This window comes from Frieseomelitta varia, unplaced genomic scaffold, assembly GCF_011392965.1.
Source record: "Frieseomelitta varia isolate USP_RPSP 00005682 unplaced genomic scaffold, Fvar_1.2 scaffold_786, whole genome shotgun sequence".
In the NCBI taxonomy this organism is placed as follows: Eukaryota; Metazoa; Arthropoda; class Insecta; order Hymenoptera; family Apidae; genus Frieseomelitta; species Frieseomelitta varia.
Genome location: NW_025110574.1, coordinates 159,716 through 182,465, shown reverse-complemented (window position 1 = coordinate 182,465; position 22,750 = coordinate 159,716). Strand labels below are relative to the sequence as shown.

General features: G+C 31.7%; 4 protein-coding genes and 1 long non-coding RNA gene across 16 annotated transcripts in view; 3 read left to right on the top strand and 2 right to left on the bottom strand.

Moving 5' to 3' along the window:
- The first annotated feature begins 1,295 nt into the window (after positions 1–1,295).
- On the top strand, positions 1,296–7,005 carry LOC122535902 (serine/threonine-protein phosphatase 6 regulatory subunit 3). Of its 5 annotated transcripts, none has more exons than XM_043667805.1 (19): positions 1,296–1,819; positions 2,380–2,459; positions 2,530–2,681; positions 2,784–2,905; positions 3,114–3,281; positions 3,407–3,585; positions 3,650–3,760; positions 3,847–3,982; positions 4,124–4,276; positions 4,373–4,486; positions 4,563–4,627; positions 4,720–4,918; positions 5,011–5,112; positions 5,285–5,382; positions 5,572–5,653; positions 5,723–5,921; positions 6,081–6,173; positions 6,255–6,483; positions 6,568–7,005. In XM_043667805.1, exons 1-19 carry the CDS (start codon positions 1,760–1,762, stop codon positions 6,713–6,715), a joined length of 2,490 nt encoding a protein of 829 aa, XP_043523740.1. In that variant the 5' UTR covers positions 1,296–1,759; the 3' UTR covers positions 6,716–7,005. The 5 variants fall into 5 exon arrangements, with proteins under 5 accessions (XP_043523740.1, XP_043523739.1, XP_043523736.1 ...); XM_043667801.1 differs by having other exon boundaries at positions 1,297–1,506; positions 1,590–1,819; positions 6,081–6,483; XM_043667802.1 differs by having other exon boundaries at positions 1,297–1,819; positions 6,081–6,483; positions 6,568–6,725; positions 6,823–7,005.
- A 2,132-nt stretch (positions 7,006–9,137) lies between these two features.
- On the top strand, positions 9,138–10,322 carry LOC122535906. Its single transcript, XM_043667808.1, has 2 exons — positions 9,138–9,233; positions 9,877–10,322. The coding sequence occupies exons 1-2, from the start codon at positions 9,178–9,180 to the stop codon at positions 10,034–10,036; spliced, it is 216 nt and encodes a 71-aa protein (XP_043523743.1). The 5' UTR covers positions 9,138–9,177; the 3' UTR covers positions 10,037–10,322.
- A 1,709-nt stretch (positions 10,323–12,031) lies between these two features.
- The window catches only part of LOC122535907, a 15,283-nt gene continuing 4,564 nt past the window's right edge, over positions 12,032–22,750 (top strand). The window contains exons 1-9 of one of the 6 annotated variants that reach the window (XM_043667814.1): positions 12,316–12,392; positions 13,519–13,624; positions 13,688–13,817; positions 14,311–14,525; positions 14,655–14,894; positions 14,975–15,229; positions 15,311–15,697; positions 15,775–15,926; positions 16,014–16,324. In XM_043667814.1, the coding sequence (XP_043523749.1) occupies positions 14,415–14,525; positions 14,655–14,894; positions 14,975–15,229; positions 15,311–15,697; positions 15,775–15,926; positions 16,014–16,251 (1,383 nt within the window). In that variant the 5' untranslated portion in view covers positions 12,316–12,392; positions 13,519–13,624; positions 13,688–13,817; positions 14,311–14,414 and the 3' untranslated portion in view covers positions 16,252–16,324. Of the gene's footprint in view, positions 12,393–13,218; positions 13,625–13,687; positions 13,818–14,056; positions 14,167–14,310; positions 14,526–14,654; positions 14,895–14,974; positions 15,230–15,310; positions 15,698–15,774; positions 15,927–16,013; positions 16,325–22,750 lie in introns of those variants that run through there. The other 5 variants (XM_043667812.1, XM_043667811.1, XM_043667810.1 and 2 more) reach the window with 5 other exon arrangements.
- On the bottom strand, positions 16,521–21,264 carry LOC122535909. Of its 3 annotated transcripts, XM_043667821.1 has the most exons (4): positions 20,792–21,264; positions 20,607–20,721; positions 17,152–17,450; positions 16,521–17,054 (listed from the first exon to the last, which is right to left on the bottom strand). In XM_043667821.1, exons 2-4 carry the CDS (start codon positions 20,607–20,609, stop codon positions 16,844–16,846), a joined length of 513 nt encoding a protein of 170 aa, XP_043523756.1. In that variant the 5' UTR covers positions 20,610–20,721; positions 20,792–21,264; the 3' UTR covers positions 16,521–16,843. The 3 variants fall into 3 exon arrangements, with proteins under 3 accessions (XP_043523756.1, XP_043523755.1, XP_043523754.1); XM_043667820.1 differs by having other exon boundaries at positions 20,607–21,264; XM_043667819.1 differs by lacking the exons at positions 20,607–20,721; positions 20,792–21,264 and adding an exon at positions 17,918–18,461.
- LOC122535911 lies at positions 21,664–22,726 on the bottom strand. Its single transcript, XR_006308289.1, has 2 exons — positions 22,651–22,726; positions 21,664–22,397 (listed from the first exon to the last, which is right to left on the bottom strand). It is a non-coding gene; the product is annotated as an uncharacterized LOC122535911 (long non-coding RNA).

The window sequence follows — 22,750 nt, the reverse complement described above, 5'->3', positions numbered from 1 at the left end:
TTTAACAATTTTTTAATAATTTTTACATATTTATTAAATATAAAACAATTTTTATTATTTTCTATATATTATTTTCCATAATTATGTATTCAATTTTTTTATTTAAATTAATTAATTAATTAAATTTAGTAATTAAATTTATATTATTTAATTTATTTATTAATAAAATTAAATTTTAAAAAATTATATATTACTTTTAATTATAAACTTATAAATTGTATTTTTAAATTATGAATATTAATTTATTCAATATTACCATTATTATTTAGATTTATATTAAAATTTTTTATATGAAATAATAAAATTTAATAAATTTTTATCATATTTATATTTATTATATTTATTATCAAGATTATTATTATTATGAAAATATTTAATCATTTTAAAAAAATTCATATATATAAATAATTTTTCTACTTATTTAAAAATTAATGAAAAAATAAATATATTATTATTTACTTGTATAATTATATTTTTATTTTTATTTATTTTATTTAATCTTATCAATAATTTTAAGTATAGTTTATAAACAAAATATTAAGTTGCAAATTTAAAGAAATTAAAAAATTAATTAATTATTAAAATTTTAATTTAAATAAACTATTAATCTTTAAAATTAAAGAAATATTATATAAAAAATATTATATAAATTTTAATTTTGATTATTAAGTATTATTAATATAAATTTATTAATTTTGATTATTAAGTATTATTAATATAAATTTATTAATTTTGATTATTAAATAATATTAAAATATAATATTAAAAAAATCTTTATTAATAGTTAGTTACTGTATACATATAGTATATGTAGTATATACTGTATACATATAATATAGTAAATATGTATACAGTAACTAACTATTAGTATATGTATAGTACAGTAACTAAAATTTTTTAAATTTTGTTTAAAAAAAATTGGTAATCTTCTAAATTAGTAATTTTGCATCTAAGAAATTGGTAATCTGCTAAAATTCTTTTAAAAATACAAAAATTGTAATTAAATTTATATTCTCTGATATTTTATATCTTATATCTTATATGTATACAATTATGAAACAATAAATAATATTAATCAATAAATAATCATTTTGTTTCAAAAGTTGCCTTTTATTAGTCATATTTCATGATTTTTATATAATATATTTTGTACAATATATATATATAATTATATATATATATTATTCGATTTTTGATTACCGCTTTTTATTCTACGCGTATTATTTGAAATACAATACGTTCCTTAAGTTTTCATTTTTGATACTTTATGCAATTTATAAAGAATGATTCGCAGTTTGTCTCTTTCGTTTGACCTCCGGTTTGCATGTCGATCGCGAAACACTTGCAGTGAAAACCGCGCTTCATTCTGATCACGAAGCTAAATGTTCTGAAATAAGGTACGTTTGCTCGATTGAAAGTCGATCGCGAAGTAGTATTACATCTGCGGCAAACGTCAAAGTTGAAACAATCCTCGATTGGAATTTCTGCTTTCCCGAGGAGAAAAAGGTGACATTTTCAAGTCCGTGCAATTCGAAGAAAAATCCTATCGCTATATTTCCCATTGTGACGCTGTAAAATTGTTGTTGCAGTTATTCACGGCGTTGTTACCGTTTTAACACGTTCATGCAATGTTAGTTGACTCTCTGTCCCGCGAAGCATTACGTTATTTTTTTAGTAGCCACTTCAATGTTGTGATTATTTTCACATCTGATTAATTACATCGTGGTCGAGTAAGGCGAGGAGGTATCGTGATCGCATCATGTTTTGGGCAAACAATTACGTGTCATCCCCTAATATTGAGGCCCTTCTCAACAAAGAGGTAAGCGAGTCTTTTTTTAGATAAAACGCGATTTAAATTTACACACGTGAAAGAATTCGCCAAAGAGTCCAAGAAATGTTACGTGCATTTCGGTTTTTTACCTTATTCCACCGAGTTAAAAATTATTATTTATCTCTCTTGATATGGTATTAATTCTTCTGTGCAGTTTCTAAAATGTATCAATAATTTCCGAGAAATGTTTCAAAATACTAAATTCGTTGCAACAATATGTGTTTGTGATGTTTGTTAAAAAAAAAAGTGACTATTGCTTTTTTAAAAAAACCATACTATATCTGTTGCAAGAGTTACATATTTCCTATCGTGTTGGTAATATTTACATATTTTCTTTTTCTTCTTCATTACTCCAATAATTTATTAAATTACTTCATGTTAAGATTAAACTATTTCATTTATGTTATTTAAAAAAAAAAAAATTCTGATATCTTAAGGGTCCGATAATCTACTTTTTTAGTTTGTGAAATATAATTCAATAATTTTAATAACACTTGTTTTTGTACTAATATTAAAAAAATTTAATTTAATTTTATCCATAATTTTAGGATGTTACGTTGCATGAATTAATGGATGAAGAAGATATATTACAGGAATGTAAAAGCCAAAATAAAAAACTTATAGATTAGTAAGTGAAATTAAAACATTATTTCTATAAATATTTATATATACATTGTAATATAACATTGTTTATATAGTCTTACAAGGTCTGATGTGATGGAAGAATTAATAACACTTACAACTAAAGAACCATCAGCAGACATAGAGGAACGTTGGCGCTACAAATATCCAAATGTAGCTTGTGAGCTCCTAACTTGTGATGTTCCAGTCTTAAATGAAAAATTAGCAGGTTTGAATGAACTTATGACAATTTGAGTGTTTTATATAATATAAAGATTATATAACTCTAAATTTTTGAGAAAAATGTTAATAAAAGTTCACGATATTTTAGGCAACGAAGCATTGTTGGCAAAACTTTATTCTTTTATCGATACAGATCAACCATTAAATCCCCTTTTGGCATCATTTTTTAGTAAGACTATCGGAGTACTTATTGGTCACAAAACTCTTCAGGTGATTATAAGTTAATGTAATAAATTTATTAAACTTGAATATAAGAAACTTTATAGAAACGTAGTTTATGCAATAACATTCTTTGTAATTAAAGTATAATTACAGTATAATTACAAATATTATAAGTATTAAACATTAAATTATCTTTCTTTTATTCCTTAATCATAACCTGAACCTACAAATCCTATATTTCCATCTTTTCCATCAGAACTGGTATTCGTATCAGTTCACTTGTTTGCAGCTTTTAGAGTTTTTGAAAAGTCGTCAGACATGCGTCGATCTGCTTTTACAACATTTAGAAACATCTGCAATTATGGACTTAGTACTGAAACTTGTTAGTCAGGTTGAAGGAAATATGCGGCAAAATATACTAAATGTAAGAAGCTTGAAATTTTTTTCTTTGACATATAGTTAATTTTATATCAAATCTAAGTACTTTATTTATTGTATTGTATTATTTTATTTTAAATTTTGTGTATTTATTTTTCATTGATTTCACAGTGGTTGGATAGTCAACAATTAGTACAAAGAGTGATAAAATTATTATCCTCAAATTCTGAATCAACTAAGCATGCAAATGCTGCACAATTACTTTGTGATATGATAACTGCTGCGAGAGAATATCAACGTACATGTACAGCACGCACTGGTCCAGATCCTATTTTAAATACTCTTGAATCGTGAGTATAAATAATGAAGATATGAAGATAATTTAAGATATTTAAATTCTGTCGTTTATTACAGAGCAGATACAGTAAGCCTGTTACTAGAGACTATTTTAACTGGAGAAAAACTAGAAAGTAGTATTCTTGGTGGAATTCAGGTACTTCTTACACTTTTACCAAAACCTAACAAGTAAGGATGTAAATTGTTTAAAAAATTTTTTAATATCTTGCAAGCAAGTATACGTATTTTATTAACAGCTCTATCTGAAATTTTAGTGGAAGAAATGAGGATAGTGTTCACGGGAATGGTATTGAAGAGGAGATTACAGATAGTGAAGAGCGTATAAAGATATCAAATGCAACTTTGCCTTACCTAGAACAACTTCACAAACTTCTACTGGAGCCACCTAATGTAAATATTAATGTTACTATATATTTAATCCATACTGTAGATTAATTTTATCTAACATTTTTATAAGAAATATTTTCCTAAATATTACATAGAAAAAAAATATTCAGTATAATTTTTTACAATTAAATCTTTATACTACAGAAACCTCCTGTTAAAACAACCACTGGCGTATTAGAATGTCCAGTAGGTATTACGCGTTTACATGTTGCAAAGTTATTCACGACATTAATGGCAACCGAAAATGTGAAGGTTTATGAAGTCTTAATAGAATTAGGAACATTCCAAACGTTACTCGTAAGTAAATTTAATAACAATTAGGAGTAATTAAATTGAATAATTCAATTTGTAGTAACTAAAAACGATTGAGAGATTTATTTCATTTCTTTTAAGGATTTATTTTTTAAATATTCGTGGAACAATTTTCTACATACTCAAGTACAATTTTGCCTGGCTTTAGCTATTAATTGTGATTTTAAGGATACAAATGATATTATTTATGATAATGTAAGTATTACAATCAATAAAATGAATCAATATTTATATTTATATCTGTAGTTAATCTGATTAAACTAATTTTTAGATATTTAACAAATGCAGATTAATAGAGCGAATTTTGGAAGCATGGGATGAAAATGATAGTAAACAGTATGTTAAATAGTAATTGAAATAATATTGCATAAGTTTGTATTTTATAGTAATACAATAATTTTATTAAAATAATCATTTTTACATTTTAGAAATAAAGAAATGAAAAATAAACAAGGATACATGGGCCATTTAATAAACGTTGCAAATAATATTGTTAATCAACGTGAAAAAAGCGAAACTTTAGATAAATTTTTAAAGGATAATTTATTACCTGAGTGTCTTAGTAATTGGGATAATTTTGTGAATATTGAACTAACAAAAATTAATAAGATTCATCAAATCCATTTGGTATGAATATAAATCATTAGATAAATATTATTTATTTTTATATTAATATTAGAATTATTCGTCACTTTATAAGTTATAATTCGAATATTTAGGGTGGAAAACCCCAAACATCTATGACGAGTTCCACTGAAAATCCAGATGAATATAGTTCTTATCCCCAAGAAGAATTTCTTCAGGTTCAACGAGTAGAACAAGTTAGTAACATACTTTCGTATAAAATAACTGTCATATATAACAAAAAAAAGATACAAATAATATACATAAATACAAATACTTCTTATACATAAAAAGAATAGATTGTAAGTTAAGAAAATTTGTTTTTGAATTGTAATATGTTATTATTTTTCACGATATTGTACAACATAGTTTTACTCTAATTATCTGGGACAACATATGACGCCACAGTTTCCTGAAAATTTTGGATTCCATGATGATCAATTTAACGATGGCGATGATGCTCTTCAGTAAGTAAAATATACTTTGTTACTAACTACTTTGTTAATTATATGATTTATATATTATATATTTGTGTTTATATGCATAAAAAAAATTAGGAAACTGATATTATAATGAAAAAACAATATAAAGCTATATCTTTGTAATATATATATATATATATATACATATATTTTTTTTTATAAATACTATTGTAGTAATTCAGTTGGCCAATTAACAACAGTGGCCTTTACTATCAGCGAAGAAGATCTAGACAAAAGAGAGGATATGTTCAATAAGGTATAAGATGCGTTAATAACATTCATTGATAAACATCTTAAATTTAAAACTTTTGATGATTTTGTGTAGATATGTCAGCAAAAACAAAAAGCAGATTTAGAGGATTGCAACCCAGGAGTAGAATGGGGCGATGAAGGAGAACTCACTTTTCAAACAGTGGTAGACAAACGTGATTGGCCAACAAAACAGCAACATAATGATTCTAATTCATCCGATGAAGATGATGAAGATTCACGAGACATGCACATGGAAATTGATTCTACAGAGCGTATGGTTTAATTTTCATATTTATTCCTATTTTATTTTCTTGTACAAAATAAATTTTCATTTCATTGTTAATTTTAATATAGTTATTAGTCTCAATATGTATAGTAATTCTCAATATTTATTTTTTGCGACACTATTGCAATAATATTTCTTATCTCAGCTTGGCGTTCAATGGAACCGTTACCAACCAATCCTACAATTCCTGAAGTGAATCCATGGGATGTTGTATCATCAGAGCCAGTTGAATCTACTGGTTGGGCAAATTTTGACAATTTTGAAAACGCTCTTAATGTGGAGAATGCTGTGATAATAGATAATAAATTGTGTGATGAAGGTAAAAAAGAAATGTCGAACACAACAGTTGAGAACAAAATGGAAACTCCGTTGGGAAGCAAAGTAACCGTGGAAGCCATTGGAGCAGGTGACGTGAAAATTGAAGATACAGTTGATAGTACAGCTTCATACATAGAAACAAATATAAATCACCAAAATACCGAAAGTAGTTTGTACTCTGGATGTACTGCCGATAAAAATGCAAATCCAAGTGAAATTGTAGATAGCAGGTAAGTAAAATGTGTTTATATATTCTTATTATACGTAAAAGTGTAATTCCACCAATATATATAACATATATTTACGAACTTCAGAGAAATCAAGTGCGAAGGAAACATAAAGAATGCGGAACTTGCGACTACTACGGTACAAAATGAAAAATCTTCGAGTGATTATACAATTTCGTGTAGTTTAAAAAATGTATCACCGGAAGCTGTGTTATCATCGACAGATACCAAATGAAAAATTATTTGTTGAGTATGATATTGCAATAGAACAAAAAAAGTCATATCAAGTATAAATTTGTACGAATGATCAGAATATATATTACGTCCCTATATTTTCATTAGATCACATTAATTGTGCTTCATTGCGTTGGCGCCTGGGTAACAACTCACAGCAGGGTATAAGTATGGATTGAAAAGTAAAAGACTAACCGACGCTCAACTATGAATAGTATATTGATGTACATGTACATGTTCTCGGATCGCCAAAGTTTCAATTATAAATACAATTAACCTCGTGAAATACAATTTTCCAGATTTTCTTAATGAACATAGTTATTAAAAATTTCTTTAGGTTATTATTTGTACGTAATTAATATAAAAATTTAATTGAATAGTCACACATCCTTTGTGTCTCGGATTTGGTATAATATTAGTTAGCATGATGAGATAGACAAAGTACAATTTGTACAAAATTAATGAATGCCAAGATGAATTTAACTTGGTCGCCTGATACCTGTTCTCACAAAAGTATTACATGCTGATGTGCATGTGTATATACATATACACATACATATATTGTAATGTTTAAGTGATACTGATACGAGGCTCCTTAAAAAGATAACCGTAAATATTAACGTTTAATAAAAGAAGAAAACTGGTGCTTTTGCTTCTTCGTTCGATAAGGCAAAGGTACTTATGTGCAGTGCCTATTGTTTGATTAAACGTTTGCTCGTGCAACGATGCGATATAAACAAAAAAGAAAATTATGTATTTTTATTACGTTGATGGTAATGTTCATCAAATGTATACACGTGTAATGTAGTGAAATATTTCAATAATGAACTTACTTTCATTTGCATTCCAGAGAAGAAAATTTAGTAAAACATAATTAATAACTATAATGTTCTTTTCAAAATGATCTTCCAAAAGAATATAGTATTAAATTTCCGAAAAAAACTCCGAAGTTTTGAGTGGTCTATGCTTTTAACAATACCTGTTCAATTTTTTGAAACAAAATTTTGTGATCTAAGTTTTTTGATTATCTAAGATATTTTGTTTGTTTTTAAAATTTTTGGTATAATGTGTTTATAGTATCGTACATGAAATATTGTACATAAGTAATAAATATAAGCAGTGTTCAGAATTAAATGAAGATATTATTATTATTATTATTATTATAATTATAATTATTATTATTATTATTACTATTCTTAATATTTTTATTTGATACTATTGTGTAATATTATTAGAATTATATAAGTATTGCGTGTGTTGTAAAAATATCATAGTTAAAAATATTGATATAATATCTTAATTCATTGATTTATAAATCATAAGAAATTCTAGTGGAAAGCGCTATAACTAAAATGTATTGGAAACATGGTCGAGATATTTCTAAATAATAAAATAAAATCCTAAAATTTCTTTATATTTTATCAAATTAAAAAAATCAAATAGCATTTCATTTATTTTATTAAAGTACAACTTGTCACAATCCAATGGTAATGCTGTATGCTTACATATTTAAAAAATAATATTTAAATATAACAATACAATGTTACAATGTTCGACCTAGTGAATCACAAATAATATTGTTGATATTAATAAAAAGAATTTCGAAGGAAATGAGTATGAATTTAATGTTTCGCTCTTCAATTTTATTTTACACGCATAAAACATAGAATATAAATAACATTTAATTTAATCATGACAATTGAAATCTTGATTAATATTTAATTTTCAATAGAAAAATTCGATCATGTTAAGTTTCAAAATTAAACAAATTTCCCGCAAAATTTTTCGTAGAATAATACCAACACTAACTACGAGATGCAATGTAGATTTAACATTCCATACATTTTAATATTGTATAATGATTTTGAGACACTAGATACTTTTTTCTAATCTTTGTACAAAAATTTCTTACTAATCTGGCATAAGGAAATGGTAACAGTATTTTCCAGAGACATAATTATCCTCTGAAATTCTACAAAATTATTGACCTGTTCTATACTTCGTAATGTTAGATTGGACGTTATAGACAACATCGCTATATTCATGTTACTGATATCTTAAGATTAATCTACAATATATTGATCACAGGTATGTATTTAGAATATATAATTTATTAATATATTGCGATTATGTGTATATATGTATACTAACATTAAAATCTTAACTTACAAAAGAAATTGAATTCGACGAAGTAGACTATATTCTATGCGATTACGTGACGATTGCATACCATCATTGAAGAGATTTATTATTGTATTGAATTGGTTTGTAATTTGATAAAGCGTATTTTATTTTCTTTTTACATTTTGTATTTAGTTTTAAGAATGTATGTAGTAATTCTAGTCTCCGATCTTATAAAATTTATCATACATGTTCCGTTTAAATTGTATGTGATGTAATTTCTCACAAGGAATTGAAATTATAAAAAAATATTTTTATAGAAATTGTTTGATATAAAGAGATATGTTATGTGCTATTAATGGTATTTCTCCAGAAAAAGTTGTGGAAGAGATTTCAAGGTTAACTTTATGCTTTTAAACGGAACTGTATACAATTTTAAATGTATTAATCGATTTATCTAGATATTCCTCAGTATTAACCTGTTTATATCGAAAATCATTGGTTTAGGAAATAATTCAATTTTGTGAAATCTATCATATAAAAGATGAGAAAAGATATGAACAATATTCTTGTTTATGTTCTTGTCTTTCGTAACCTTTATGAAATTAAAGCTAAAATATTTCTTGAATCAGTTTTTATATAAATAGGTTAATATTTTTATATAGGGAGTATTCACTTAAGTGCATTCAAAATTATCCATTTAAAAAAATAAAAATCTCCCTTATCACTTCATTTGCAAAAGAATAATTTATATTATATGATGATCTATTTTGAACCAAATAACTTTTGTTAAAGTAGTTTTTTAATCATTTTAATCTTATCCTAATCCTATATAATTTGATTCCATCATTTTCAATTAAACGAAATACTCTGTATATAGTTTAGTTATTATAAAGTATTGCTTATTAGATCTCTATCAAAACTGAAAACTATAACTTATTCTTTATCTATTTTTATTATTATAAAATATTTGAAATCTTATATTCTAAATTATATTTTAAATAATTGGTAAAATATTATTTTTATTATTTATTTTTTCAGTTTGATGGAGATAACCAAGTTTACAAGATTTATTAAGCGATATTGGGTAGTAACACTATTCCCAGGTTTTACCATAACTGCTATTTCTGCAGATCTGTGGCGTACTCATCAGTGGAAGAAACGTTTAGCTGCAGAAGAACAATTTAATGTAAATAATTAAAATGCTAAAAAAATTATCATTGGTACAACAACAAATTATTGCTACTAGTGGCTTTATAATCATAGCAATAACTGGACGCTATCTTTACAACTATTATTCTGGACTAACAATGTCAAGTTTTCGCGATAAATCAGCTTTATATGGAAGAGAGTTAAAACCTGGAGAACCTCCATCTTGGCCATAATTTACTTCTATGTTATATGTTGTATGCATATATTTTATAAAAATAATTATAGCTATAAAAAATAAATGAGTAGAAAGAAGTAATAAATTATGTAAGTTATAATGACTGTTCATTGTTTATTCGCCAAATATCAAATAATCAATACATAAAACATGTTTTCCTTGACGAATGATTACTTTTATTTTATTTTAGAAGTATCACAGAAATTTTTTATCAGTTTTCTCAATTGACTTGTTTTTGCATATAATTTTTACTCATGAAATCGAAATTAATTTTATAATTGAAAGCATAATATTTGCATTAATGGATATCAATTTTAAAAATGCTACCTTATATTTCTAACATTTCATTGTATTGAAGTAGAGAAAATTCTTGTTTATGAAACATTTCACAAATTCGTATTTAATTACATTAAATTTGCCCTCAAGTAATATTTCTTATGCACAATGAAGTTAAATTTTTTAAATTTTATTGATACATTATATTGGAATCTGTTATGTTTTTCATTGATACTTACTATATTTACTATATAGGTATATGATTATTGTAAATAATTATACATGTATCATATATTCATACGTGATATCTCTCTAATATCAGTAAATTTTTACATTTTAAAATAAACTATGATTTTACTGCAAAAGTATATTTGTTTCAGTTAAATTTCACTATATTAAAGGGATATTAGATTTCACTAGTGTGTCAATTTTTCAACACCACGTACCATAGGAATATGTTTATACAGAAATAAAACTAGTGAAAGATATCAACGTGTTTGAAGTTTTTTATTAAAAATATTTAGTAATTTTAATTAACAACTTATCTTCCATTGAAATATCTTTTGTTGGGAAAGTGCAATAAGTTAAATAGAAATTATACAAGATATTGTACAAATTAATTATAGATATTAAGTTTCTGAAAATGTTATAATTTAAACACTATTTCAAAGGTTTCCCCTAATTTAGATTCTTAATTTGCCCGTCTATCGTAAAGGGGGCGCCATTATTGATTCATTAATTCAGGGGCATCTAGATGGCGCTTTAAAATCTCCATACAATATATTTAATTTTATATTATTTCGTTCCAAAGAATATGACTCGTACAGTAAATATGTGACAAATATTTTATAACTCATTTTCGAAATAAAGTATTCGTACATTTTCTGTATTTAGAAAATTAACATCTTCCCGCCTAATATGGAGTACAATGCCGACATGCGCACGCATATCGATTTGATCAATGGTTTCGTACATTTTGTTGAGAACAGTATCGTACATAGAAAATGAATATCCAACATGAACATGTTACAGAGAAAAACGAAATAATACACGGTGAAGTTACTAACTCAACCGTAAATCTTTCAAATGTAATTGGAAACTATGTCTTAACGTTGAATTCTTTAATTTAAAAATTACATATAGACTACATCAATATGCATTAAGTTATTAAAAAATTACTATCCCTTATATAAAACGAGCAATTTTTCATTAGGTCAAATTTTCATTGAAAAAATTCAACAAAACTGAACCATGATTCATATTTTCATAAAAACAGACATCGAGTTTACAGTTACAAGTTACATTTAGAGATTAATTTGATTTTGCAAGAAGCGTATGGTGCACGAACGAGAAGAAATACAGCTGAAATATTCGTTAATAAGGGACCGCGAGCTACGAAATCGAATTTTTTTTCGATACAGGGAAAAAGAAGAGAATGGGGCACGAGCGACGCTTAGTACGGCAATGTAAGTTGCGTCGTTGGCAGCAGAATGGTGAAGAGCAGAGGGGGTTAGAAGTTTGCATCGTTGCAGCGTTGCAGTTGTTCGCCATTGCTAGGGAGTTAACTTGGGTACTAGGCTAGGCGAGGATCTCGGTGCTCGCCGTGTTGTCCTCCCCCCTTCCCCTTGCATCGTGGAAAAAACTATTTAGTGATTTCGTGTTACGATTTTGGGTATTTTGAGATCCGGGTGATTTCGAATCGGCTTTCGATTCAAAGGAATGGAGAAGAAGTGGCAATCAACGATGAACACGACGAGTGATACAGTCTTGCATGCCAATCTTCTAACGACGACAGGCCAGCGTCTTACTCCAACAGGCAAAATCAGCCATGCCAAGACGCGTGTCTACACGCAACGATATCGCAAAGAATGGGAGCAAATGCCCGATTTTAAAGGTACATCCCGCTTATTATTTTCAGTTGCTAATTTTAAAATAGCTCGTTGTCTCCGGCGAGGCGTTTCGTCAACGTTGCAACGTGCTGTACCTTGCCACGCTGGGTATCTGCATACGTATATAATAGTTCTAGCTCTGCCGCCTCATCGCTCTATCGGGGCCTTAAGCAACGACGCTTTTTCGTTAAAGACGAGAGCGAATTATTTTTAGGGGGAATTATCACCACGTAAATTTCCCCGTTTTTCTTTCATCAGTGATTGTTATCCTTCGGCTCGACGCAGGGACTGTCTTTTTTGTGTCTTGGTTCTTTTTTTCGTGAAAGTACACCTACAGTTGCACGCAACTGCCGTGTATCACATTAACAATTTTCGTAGAACATAACTGCAACATGATTTATCGTATATACACAAATATCCTAGTTTGGTCAATTAAATTTTGAACCGTATTTAAACAATTCTCGGCTTAAACAGTACTCAATATTTGTTTTCTTTATAAAAATGAGAACTCCAATGTATTATGTTTTGTAGCATACAATGTGACTATATAGCCCATTCAACGACTCGAGTCAATCGAGATAAATAAAACCACGTGATCAAATTCTAGGGGAAAAAGGGTCAGTGTACAATTTCAAGATATCACGAAATGGAAAATTATTTTTGCGAGCATTAACCTCTCAAAGCCTTTTTATGCCCGTTTCGATGCGTAGGAAACTGTCACGCCCTCTTTAAGTTTTACAGCTTTCCTCTAATTTTCTGAAAAATCTCTCGGCGAGATTTTTCACAATCAAATATTCTTTTAATCTCTTTCATTTCTTCTTGATCTTCTGACCCAATACTTTCTGTAAACATCTCGTATAATGTTCTTCTCGTTTTTCAAATTTCTTTTGGTTTACTTGCGTTCTCTAGTTGGCAATATCCGAAACGTTTTCAATTTTAAATGTGCGCCTTGTACAAAACGTGATTGGTACAAACCGATCAATCGGACGCATGGAAATTGAGATTACGATTCAAAACGTTTCTTATAATAATCATTTATAATTCACTAAGAGTTACTAGCCAATAACTGAACAACTATTTTCTGTCTACATTAATCGTTTCATTCAATTGTTGTGTTATTGTACTAATTAGAAAAAGCAGGCGAATCTACTCGAATTTTATTTGTAAGAGAGAACTAGGGAGTAACAGTATCAAGAGAGCTGTAAACAATTGTACCTGCCGCAGAAGCTTCTGAAAGGTATATATTATATATTATGCAGTATACACAATGAGAACGTTGTTTATTTCATAATGTTTCTAGATCGGTCTATCGAATAAAAATTACAAAAGAGAAATTAAAGGAGAGAACACCTTCAAAAGAAAAAATCTCGCCAATTTTTGAGAAACCAGGAAATTCTAAATAAGAATTAGTGTCAATAATAAGTCAAATAGTGAGTGACCTTTTCTTCTGAAATTAAATACCAACGAATGATATCCCTGCTTTATTTAAATTATTTATACTACTAAGGATAATGAAACTTAAATACGTATGTATATGTGAAGGGGACTCTTAGGAGGTTAATCGTCTCTATTTTATAATATTTCGAGATTGTAAATATGACTCTTGTTTCCCTTAGAATTTGATCACGTAGTTATTGTCGATTGACTCGATTCATTAAACAGATTACATGAAAGTTCTATTATTTTTAATTTTATAATATTTCGAGATTGTAAATACGACTCTGCCATTAGGATTAGTTACTGTCGATTGACTCGATTCATTGAGCGTACCATATAAAAGTAAGTAAAAGTAAAAGTTTCATTAAAAATAAATCAACATACGTTGATGTCATCATACAGTTGAAACGTGTTTTAACGGATTATTTATTTTGTCAATAACGTCTTTGAGATAACTAAATAAATACTTAATATGTTTTGTCCTAGGATGGTTAACGGCCGTGCCATTTCAACCGACACGTGCTTACTGTATATACTGTAAGAAAAATCTTCATGCGCATCGACTTTCTTTGTTAAAACATACGTGCACGATGAAACATCAACGTGCAGCTTTGCTACACGAAGCGGAAGAGAAGAGAAAAGCTATTCGGAAAAGAAACATAGAGGAGAAGGTCGAAGTGGAAGAGGTTGAGGAAATGGAGGTTCAAATTCTTTTTCTAACTTCACGTTGTTTGAGTTAATTTTTCAAAATTAAATTAGAATTGTATTCACTGTGGTAACAAATAACATTGAGTAGAGATTGGTTGACACGTTTTCTTGTTTTTTTCCAGGCTACAGAACATACTCAAACTGAAGTGGAAGAAAATGAAGATGAAGTGGAATATGTCGTCGAGAGATTAGAAACAGATGATGAACTGGATGAAACTCAAATCAAAGATCCAAGTGAGGATGTTACTGGTGAGGTTGAAGACGAAGAGGAAGAAGAGGAAGATGATGTAGGACACATGCAAATGCCTTCTGATGATGATGACGTTAAGGATTCGATAAAAAACATTAAGATGGAAAGAGTGGTGAGTGACTCTCTTGTTTATATAATAAACGTTCTATAAATTCAGTTTGAGAATTGCGATTTAATTGAAAATTAATTCAGGGAAATTGTGACGATTCTTTAACCGAGGCAATAGATCACATAGAGAGTGAATACCTGGAAGAAACGGACCATGAAACTGTACAAATGGAAATAGTTGTAGAGTCAGAAGATCAAAGTAATCCAGAAATGCAAGTTGTATCGATACTTCCCGATATAGAAGATTCTAATAAAGATTCGCCGAGAGAGTCACGCGAGAATGGAAGAGCGATTCGGCGGGGTGACAGTAAATTAGACAGAAAATCTGCAAAATTATTGGTAGATACATAGATAATATAAATAGTATATTATAAATGATATTCTAACGAAAGATAAGATATAGATAATATGATATTTTAGCAAGACGAGTGCAAACAGCAAGGAGATTCGGGAATAATGGTGGCATGTCCATTACCTATTTACAATACAACTTATCAAATTAATTCTTCTGTTGCACCTACTACCACTAATGCTATCGGTGTGCTTCAGCCAGTGAATACAATTCCCATTTCACCTAGTAAAACGATTACTTTGACGTCGGGTGGTAAAACTCTCACTTTAACAGGTGGTACATTCCAACCTGGTACTCAATACGTACTAAGTAAAATAAAGGGTCAGTTTCCATCGATGGTAATGGGTGATAAGAAAACTGCAGTTACTAACCAAGCGGAGGACGCCACGAAAGGCATTCAAATGGACAAAGATCAGATTGCTGTAGCAAGTACTAGTTATCAAAGTCCGAAGAAAGTACGTTGACGTTCTAAACATAGTAATTTTCTTTTTTTGCCTTCCTCGGTTTCTAAACGTCGTGTCTTTTTTTTTAGCATGTACTTTTAAAAACTGTTCAGAATCACCCGGTTAAGAAACCTCGTATTTCTACTCACGTTGTGGACACCAGCAAAGGTTTACCAATTGGAGGTTTGCAAGTTAGCCTTTATAAATTAATGGACGGAAGATGGACGTTTTTAAATGAAAGGTATAATACCTGAAATCAAATATTTCTTATATTTATTTTCTCAAGGTCTACTGTTTCTACAATAAAATCGGTGTTTTTTTATTACAGTAATACGAGCCCGAACGGTCGATGTGTAGATTTGGTGGATAATACGAAAGTTAATTTCACAGCTGGACGTTACAAGATACATTTCGATGTTGACAAGTATTTCACGTTAAGAAGGATAGAAACAATGTATCCATTTATCGAGATCGTTTTTGATGTGAAAAACCCGACCGGCCATTATCACATACCAGTGCTTCTAAGCCCGTTTGGTTATTCCACCTATCGTGGTTCCGAAAGATGAACGTCAATAAAATCAGTGTGTTTATTTCGTTTTTTTGTAAGGCAAATTTAAATAAATATTTTTTACGACTCGACCCCAGACAAGGACACATACTTTTAGCGATATCGTGCAAAGGAAATGAGCTGTATTTTCATATCTGATGAGACTGGAAAGATTTTATTTAAATAGTTGTTAGCTGTGCGCGACATATGGACTGAGAATGTTACGAAAAGATGATTTGATGGTTTAATCATTGGTAGAATTGTTAAATTGTAATATAAGCATCCGTGTGAAGGAAATATATTTTATTTCTTAGTTTATAAAAGTTTGATATGTTCTATTTTGTTACGTACTTTGCTCCAGTGGTCCAGTTCAAATCGAGTTTGAGTCTACTAAACTGTTTTAAAAACGTCTGCGTTGTCTACATCGAGCGATACGTAAAAACACGCAACAACGATAACACGGTAGAATTTTCACGCGAGAGATCACGATAAGAAAGAGTCAGAGAAGAACGTACCTTGTCAATTACAAGATCAACGAGAAATATTTTTGCCGAAATGTCGGGTCATGTTATCTGCAAGGTCTGCAGGTCGGAAGAAGTCGCAATGGTTTTCTATTGCGGTGGTAAATAACTTCTGTCGACATCTTTCGGTGGTGGATAGTCAGATTTAGAAGATTGTACCTTCGACTTTTGATCGTTTCGACTATCGCCACCACCACGTCCGCCTTGATTTCCCGATGCGGAAGTTTGGCCGGAAGAAGACGATAACTCACCTGTACCGAATTTAAAGCTGGCTCTATTTCCGTTCTCGTCGGCCTCGTACCTTCAAACGCATGCGAAAGCAAGAATAAATATTGAGAAAAAAAGAACAACAACAACAACCGAACACTAAAGAAGAAAACGAAAAGATTGTTGCTCACTTGACAGAGATGGGAAGGCCTTCAGGACTTTTGTAAGAGAAGCTTCCTTTTACAGTTCGTACTAGCTCACCGTTCACCAATTTCAACATTTCCGTTTCTTCTCTTTGCACGCCGTCCACCAGTGCGTTCGCCGCCGGTGCTTTCGCGCTCGATATCGGACGATTCCTTGCTTTGTTGTCCTCGAACGGTGTATTCAAGGCGAGGCCACCGGAACCACGAGCGAACGGAGGTGCCTTTTGGTCCGGTGATAACTTTTCACCGGCGCAGTGCCACGTACAGAGTATCACTAGCCAGAGAATCTGAGATCAGAGAGGATACATTGATATTTCTTTTTAGATGAATGAATTCTCTTGGATATTGGAATATTAGCCATGGTTCTCTTCGATACGTAACGAATACAGTCGCTTGCCCTAGAGGTGAATAAGACTTTCGTATCGAGCGGCTCGCGATGACCTCCTGACCGATGGGAACGTATGGTAAAAGTGCGACTTTTCGACTCTCGTGCACATGTTACGTCGATACGTCGATGCGTGCAATCAACGGTGCCTAAGAGAGAGACACTTTCCATTTCATCTATTTGATGTAGCCTTTACTGTTAAGTTAAATCCACTCGATTCGAAAAGAAAAAAAAGAAAAGAAAAAATGAAAATCCTAAACGACTGGTGTGTCGTTCGCGACGCACGTACTCGAAGGGAAGGCAACTTTGCTAGGCTGCGAATTTTAAAATTACTTTTCCTATAGGTTTTACTTTGAGTTGAAAACATACCAGTGATCGAGGCACAATTTTCCGAGCGGTCATTGTCGCCGTCATAGATCAATCACATTGATCACGACACTTTGAATAGCATCCCCCGATAGACACTCGCGACGATATCGCTGGATTTCAAAAGTCAATTGACGTTTACTTCATTCCTTCGCTCTGCCAGCTTTTATATACCCCGATACTAGCTCTGTGCAAGGACGATACTATTTTTCCCCCCCTGAGACTGCGAGGTTGTCGCAGGGGATCGTACTGATCACGAATCTCCTTTGTTTAGAGACTTAACCAATCTTTAATTTGGCTCGCGTCTCTTTCTTTTTCTTCGTTACAACTTCTATTGTGCCCCGCCGCGAACATCTTTGACATATGACCAGTACCTTTGATACAATACGATACAATATCTTCCTTTCTCTTTAATTGTTCTTCGTCTCTGCTCTGAAAAAAGGGTGGTAACTGTATTTCCTTTGCTCGTGCCATTTCTTCATATTGTTCAATGTTTCAATTTCGCTTTATCTTACAAAAAAAAAAAAAGAACATATGATTTTGTGTCTTAACCACTTGCGCTGGCAACCGATTGCGGACCATAACGAGTGACCAGATCGTATACAATAATTCTTTGACCTCGTCGGTGTGACATCATTAGATAGAAATTATTGAGAAGTAATAAATTTATTATTTGTTTTGTCTGCGTTATACTTAAATGTGTTATACCTAAAACTGAGAAAATATTGCAATCTTGGGAGAAAAAGTTTTTGACGTGCGTGGCACGTCATTCCAGCGCAAAAGTTTAACTGCTTGCGCTGGCAACTGACTGCGGACCATAACGAGTGACCAAATACAATAATTCGTCTTCTTTTTTGAATTCATCGGTATATGACTGGATAGAAATTACTATAAGAATTTATTATTTGCTTTGCCTGGGTTATATTTAAATATATTTAAAACCGAAAAAATATTGCAATTTTGGACCAAATATTCTCAACGTGCGTGGCACGTTATTCCAGCGCAAGAGGTTAACCGCTTGCGCTGGCAATTGACTGCGGACCATAACGAGTGACCAAACCATATACAATTTGTCGCTTTCTCTTTGAACTCGGTATGATACCACTGGATAGAAATTATTGAGAGATAATAAACTTATCATTTGTTTCGTATGGGTTACATTTAACTGTACGTAAGACTGAGAAAATGTTGCAATTTGGGACAAAGAATTGTCGACGTGTGTGGCACGTCATTCTAGCGCAAGAGGTTAAAAAAAAAAACAGAATTTTGTCCACGATTCGATTTATAAATCATCACCGCAACAAGAAAAAAAAGACAACTACAAGAGTAAAGGGCCGAGACGAAGATCATGAAGTTACAACTACAAAATATAAATCTGTAGTCGTTGATAAAGGTAAGGATAAATAAATAAACTTTCCCCGAACGATCTAAAAGAGTTTTTCGCATCGAACAGCCGCGACGATGCTGAAGGAGACGGAGAAAAATCCCACGCGTTAAGGACGCGTCGCGTTGCGTATCTGTTGTCGCTGGACGTTGAATTGCTGGCAAGGGACACGTACATGCCTACTGCACGTACATACATACGTGCACGTTCGTTCGCGATTATTTTTTTTTTCTGTCGAGTGCGGCCGTGGAGACGGGCTGGATTTATCGCCATCCGTTTGCCACGCGATTCAAAGGCCAACGTCGTTACGATCGATGTGATCTCGCTCTTTTAAGGGCACGCGGGCAAACAATATGGTCTCTGAACCGCTAATAGGATGCGTTTGCTCTTTCTCGGTAGGTAGCTCTTTCTCGAGCTCTGAGTCGCGCTGACATTTCATCCTCTTATTCCGTCCTTTCGTACCAAACCCATCGCATTCCCGTCGCGTGCCCGGTAGCCCGACACGACGTGATGATCTTTTCCCATTTTTCGTTCAGTCTTGCTCTCGATCCTCGTTGAAACCGCGTTCGAAGATCGTTGGATTCGTTCTGAATCCATCCTCCTTTGTTCGTATTACAGTAGTCTCCAGTTAAGCGTCTGTCGCTATCCCCACCAATTCTTGGAATTGGGACTATCCTTACTCTACCTACAGCCTCGTAAAATACGATACTTGCACGTACAAAAAAAAAAAAAAGATATATATATAATATCGGTATTGATGAAACAATCGACGTTCATCCCCTCTCTTTCCTTCGGTGCAGAATATACTTCCTCGCTCAGAGGCACGCATTTTTAAAGAAAAAAAAAAAAAAAAAAAAAAAAAAAGAAGAAAAAGAACTCTACCTGCACGGAATTTTTTTAATATAAAAAAAGGAAAAAAACAACATTCGTTAATTATTAAACATAAAATATTTCTTAAAATGAAAAAGAGTAATATTTAAATAAATTCTTTACAGAGTGGGGCATAAATAATCCCACTATGCAACTAACGTTTTAAATGAAATTTATTGAAACGCCTCTTTTTTTTCAAAAAAAGAAAACAAAAGGTTAAAAAATATCCCACCATGCACTGTCAAAAAAAAATGTGACAATTTTAAACCCAACCTAACCCTGCACTGTCAAAAAAAAATGTGACAATTTTAAACCCAACCTAACCCCAAAGAGTTAAACTGCTTTCGGTCCTAAACTGTGGACGCTTAATTGAGAACTACTGTATCATAGACAAGCTGAATCTATTCTCCTCTATTCTTATTCTTATTATAGATTCACCATTTCGAAGTAGAGTTTCGATACGTATCGAGAACGTTCTGGTTGGATCTTCCGCGTTTGGACGCGCGATTCTCCTGCACCGTGTAACGATTTCGCAATTGAATGGTTGCTGCTCCTTACGACATAAAAGCGAGAAAGAAAGAATTATTGTCGCTCGTAAGGAAGGCATATATATGCATATTTACCAGCGTTATCGCGTAATTGGCGTATCGTGCGTTATCGCACCTGCGCGAGACGCAACGCGACGGATTTATCTCCCGCGATTTACATCTGACTTTTCCAACTTGTTCTTGTCTCCGAGATTCCTCCTTTAGCTGGCCTCTCGCGTCAGTTCCATTCAAACGTGAAACAGGGCTAACGAAAGAACGATCGCGCGGCTAACGTCTCAATTTCGAGCAACCGTTCGATCGTAAACGAAGCCGTGTATATATGTATGTATATATGTATGTTAAGTAAAACTCAACGCGTTCTCACCCATTGTGTAATTTTACTAACGTCCAACTTGTGTTTTTTTCACTTCGCTGAATTTGGTTGCAAAAATATACGAAAATTGAAAAACCATGCAAGTTAAAAGAAAAAGGAAAGAAAGAAGGAAGGAAGGACGAGTGATGGGTTTGTTCGTTGTACGTTTGGATTTCCATATCTCTCGAACACGTTTTTCTACTCTCTTTTGGTTTTCTTCTTTTTTTTTTTCACTTTTTTTTTCTTTAACAAGACATTTAATTATTCGCTCGGTATCTGTAAGCTCGGCAAAATCAACATTTTGCTGGTGGGAACAGACGAGTTGAAGAGTTCCGGTGGATTCCACTTGTTTTGGTTGTTGGTAACGTCGCGTTTTTCTCGTACAACTCGACGACTCGCACACCGCTCGCCATCCCCTCCCCCAATCCCCCCGTTGTCGTCGAAATTCGAAAAAAATATTTCGTCGAACAGTATCACTTTCGAGTGAGTACACGCAACCGTCCGCATGTAACCAGGCTTTAAGACTTTTTTTTTTTTAACGCTCGTAAAGTGCTATCGGCGTAGGATTCAGAGAAAATTTGACAAGTTTTTTTTCGTCGATGTCACGTCGCGTCAGAATTGATAAAACTTCCCACGAACATGCAACACGCGAACAATTACTCTGAGCCTCTTTCTTTCTCTTTCTCTCTGTCACGCAGCATTGAAATGTTTGGAATGATTCATCGTCGATTGCTTTCGATATCACAGGCAGCGTTAAATTTCGACGTGCGATTTGAACGAAAGGTGATCATCTTCCACTCGAACGAAAGTAAGCGAATTCTTTTTGTTGAAACAAAAGGCATCGATTCTGGTTCCAACGTGACATCGACACACAACGTGTGTTCGTTTTATTATAGGCTCTGATTCTGATCCTCGTAGCACTTTCTTGAGATTAAAAAAAAAAAAAGAAAAAAAACGAGCCATAAGTCGAGACGCCGATCGAAGAAACGTTGTACAACACGCCTTGCATCTTTCATCGTTTGAACACGAATTATCAATTGTAACTTGCTCACGTACCCATTCCCGTGCGCACACATTTTTTCGCTCATTGTAAATAGTACCTTAACCTTCGTTACTCAGCACCCTTCGTACTTCACTTTCCCTCGACATTACGTACAACTCGTATGTATCGAACACATCCGACTGTTTCTCTTGCGATACACAAAATATACTTAGGTATATTTGATGCGGTTTTTGAAGGCCTTCAGAGGCCAAAACATCACGATTTTCAACAAGTCGCGCGTTCTTTCGCCTCGCTCGGATCGCTCCAATTTCTGCCAGTTTTTCAACCTCTTGCGCTAGTATAACTGGTTCACGGACCATAACGAGTGACCGAACCGTATACAATAATTCGTCTTCTTTAAATTCGCCGGTATATTACTGGACAGAAATTACTAAATTTATTATTCGTTTAGAATAAATTTATTATTCATTTTGCCTCGGTTATATTTCAATATACTTAAAAAATTGAGAAAATATTGCAATTTTGGGTGAAATATTCTCGACGTGCGTGACATGTCATTCCAGCGAAAGAGGTTAACACCGAAGGATTTCTCATCTAGAGCAGCGGTTCCCAACCTATGGTAATAATGTTGGTAATGGCGGAAAACAAAAAAAAAAAAAAAAAAAAAAAAAAAAAAAAA